The 3,769-nt window shown below is 36.3% G+C and overlaps 1 protein-coding gene across 1 annotated transcript; it reads right to left on the bottom strand.

Moving 5' to 3' along the window:
• Window positions 1-428: 428 nt before the first annotated feature.
• LOC309557498 (hemoglobin subunit beta-3-like) lies at window positions 429-2,713 on the bottom strand (the record flags this gene model as incomplete). The annotated part of the gene is made up of 3 exons (XM_082260225.1): window positions 429-557; window positions 1,269-1,491; window positions 2,622-2,713. The coding sequence occupies 3 exons, from the start codon at window positions 2,711-2,713 to the stop codon at window positions 429-431; spliced, it is 444 nt and encodes a 147-aa protein (XP_082116351.1).
• Window positions 2,714-3,769: the final 1,056 nt, after the last annotated feature.

The raw sequence follows: 3,769 nt of genomic DNA, 5'->3' as shown, positions 1-3,769 counted from the left end.
TACCATGCCCACCAATCAATGTGGCACCATGGTGCACATTGCAGGGTACACTGTTTTTAGCCCACAGAAATCTGTCCCTGCCAGGAAAAGACTAGTTGATTGTGTTTGCCCCCTAGGGACAAACATTTCAGTCCTCCCTTGCCAGAGACCATTTAGGGCCAGGATGAGAATAGCATTAATGAAAAAATAAATTCAGACTCGTTATCTTTGTTTTCTAAAATCAGTTAGCCTTACTTGGAAATACACCAAACAAACATATTTTTATTTACAGGCCACATTGTTAATTTGGCATTTATAAATAAATAGGACATTGCAGAAGGGAACTTTTTTCAGGTTTTTTAATTTTTTTATTACATGTGCTACAAATGGAACACATAATAATACACAGCCTCAGTGAAAATGATTCGGTTTTCTGTTCATGTTGTAGTTTAGTGATAGCTTTGGCTAAGAGCATCAACCAGGACAGCAATGAACTTCTCCCATGCATGCTGGACTTGAGGAGTAAAGGCAGATCCCAGTTTGGCAGCCAGGACAACAACCAACACTTCTCCAAGACGCTACATATGAAAAAAAGCAACATTTTGTTATTAGTATTTAGGCAAATCATTACTTTATCAAATTATTTAAATAAAAAAAATATATATAGAACAGATCTTTTAGTTACCCAAAGCAAAGTGCAAAAAAGTTTGAAAATGTTTTAAAGTGTACTACAACCAAAGAGAGATCAACAGTTGCTACTTATTCCTTGAGCTGCTAAAGAAGAATTAGTTACTATGGACTACTATCGATCATTACTCTGGTTATTGAGATATATTCAAAGCCAAAACTTTTTATTTTACGGTATGGGAGAGTTAGCACCCCTTTCTTTTTTATTTCTGTGTGGCTTGTAAAATCCATCCTCTTTATTTGTCTCTACAATTGTCACCAGAACCAGAGGCGAAAAGGTTTCTTCTAATGGGGGCAAATAGTCAATTCACAATCTTATATGAATTTATGTTTTTTAAACCTTATAGAGATTCCCTTACACTCCCTGTTTAGTCTCTAAGATAGGAAGCATGTGGAAATCTTCCCCCCATTCGACAAAAACAGTAGAAAAAAAGATGCTTGGGTTTTTAAATATTTCTTACTCCTCAAAATGAACAAAGTTTTGGATTTGGATACACTTTAAATAAACTTCCAAAGCTGACAAGGTCATACAGTACATTTCTGTTTTCTATCAAAAGAAAGCAATCAAGCCCAGTGTTAAATAAAAGAATACAAAATAATACCCTAAAGTTCTCGGGATCTATATGCAGTTGGTTAGCATGTTCTTCACTGAGTTTCTGCAGAGTGCCCTTCACGTTGTCTAGGTGTTGGATGGCATTGCCAATAGCTCCCAAAACCTTCTTGCCATGTGCTTTCACCTTAACATTACCAGCAATTGCAGCTGGGCTGGAGAGATCTCCAAAGGTGCTGAAATACCTCTGGGTCCAGGGGTAGACTAAAAACAGCCTGTGAAAAATAGAAAACATGTTTGATTAATATTTTCCACCAGGAACCTTCAAACACATATATATCAGCAATGAATAAATACATCTTTAGGTATGATGCAGTGCCTGTATGGCTGACTGGTATGTACCTGCAAACTTGTACCAATTATTACTTGCTTGTATGTGTGCAAGGATATGAATAATAAAAAAAATGTTATGTATTATTTCTGTGTAAAGATATGTTACTTTCAAAACTAATACTTAGTACACTATAGTGCAAGAAGTCCTATCTTAAGAAAGGAAAATAAATAACAGAAAGAAACATCAGTAAAGATAAACAATTGACAATTATAATTTTAGTAAAATATTTTGAAAGTTTTATTTTGATTAAAATAATTGCACAGATTAATAATCAAGAGAGTGGTCGAGGATTATAACCTCAGTTAGTTATTTTTTCCACCTGTGTCCCATTAGAGAAATTTCCCTTCACTTCCTGTCCCCTAGCCACAACAGTAAGTGAGAGGAAATGTAATGAAGAAAATCCCCTCTTAGACAGTTGTCACCAGAACTAGTGTCCCCATTAGAAGATTTCCCTTTCATTCCTGTTCTGGTGGCAACTCAATATTTGGGATTTTCTCTCATTTTCACTCTAGGTTACGACAGTGACCAGGACAAACAGAAAAGGGGGTTGCACCTATTGGGGACACAGACAGCAGTAAATAACTGATTTCTTTTTTTTTTTTTTTTAATTTGGATAGAGTGGGTTGAGGTTGAAATCTCTCCTAAGTCTTTTCTGTCTGTGGCACCACTGGAGAGAATTCTCATGGCTTTTTATTCTTCTAATTCACAGGCACAGTGATTGGATTTGGACGATCTAAAAACAATAAAGGTGTAAAATATGCAACAAATGGGGAAAACTATTAAATTCCACTTTACATACTGTAGTGCCTTATTAGGCAAATCCAAATCTGATTCAATGAAGTATCTATTTATATATTTAATTTTCTTTGTTAACTTCAATTACATTTTTCAATTTGATAGCATGGAAATAATAAAGCATCAGAGGACTGTTAGATGATACAGGTTAAAAGATATTGGAAGCATAGTAGAGAGATTCTGAAAAAGTAGCAACACCAAGGGAAGTTGTTATACCTGGTAAGCGCTTCATGTCCATCCTTTTCAACATTGACGTTCTGCCACACAGAGGTGATGGCGGCCCTCTCTTCAGCAGTCCAGTGAACCATGGTGGTGGATTGAGTTAGATGAGAGTATCTGCTGCTTCAAGAAGTAGATGGTAGATGGCAGACACAACTTTATCCTCATCTTATTTATAGTCTGCTTGGTAAGTCACACCTACATTTTATTTGTGCTTCGTCAAAGTATTGTATCTCTGTTAAACTGATAAGTGAATCATATAACTGACTATGCTCTTTTACATCATGCCTTGTTAATACCTTATTTTCTATGTCTACATGCTGATCACACAGAACTTGGTCTCCACATGCATAAGTTACACGCAGATAAGACATAAACATCTGTGCAACAGATACAATTCTTGATACAGAGCACCACATTTTTACAGATGTCTTTCATGAAACATGGCAACTGATTTCATGTGTTACAAGTATTATACATAGGAATGATACTCTCAGGTAACCATAGTGTTGACTTACATAAATGAATAGGATCATAATGATATCACCATGATGCTTGACTGCTTAGTAGTTTTGAAAATACATTTCATAAGGAAATGTATTGAATGTTATTCAAGTGTACAAACATAAAATAGAAAATATTGGGTTCAGCTATATTTTAGATACATACCTTCCATATATTAGTAATTTCTAATTGCAAAGCTATAATAATGCCTACAGTATATATATATATCAGTACATGTTGGCAATTATGATTCCCTCAATGAACTGTAGCTCCCCAGTGTCAGCAACACTCATGCAGCCTCAGACCATGACACTCTCACCACCATGCTCGACTGTAGGCAAGACACACTTGTCTTTGTACTCCTCACCTGGTTGCCACCACACACGCTTGACACCATCTGAACCAAATAGGTTTATCTTGGTCTCATCAAACAACAGGACATTGTTCCAGTAATCCATGTCCTTAGTCTGCTTGTCTTCAGCAAAATATTTGCGGGCTTTCTTGTGCATCATCTTTAGAAGAGGCTTCCTTCTGGGACAACAACCATGCAGACCAATTTGATGCTATGTGCGAATAGGTCTGTATGGGCGTATAGGAATATACAGAATAGGGCGTATGGTCTGAGCACTGACAGGCTGACC

This window comes from Pelophylax lessonae (assembly GCF_965119305.1).
Source record: "Pelophylax lessonae genome assembly, chromosome: 6".
Classification (NCBI taxonomy): Eukaryota; Metazoa; Chordata; class Amphibia; order Anura; family Ranidae; genus Pelophylax; species Pelophylax lessonae.
This window is presented reverse-complemented; position numbering and strand designations above follow the sequence as displayed.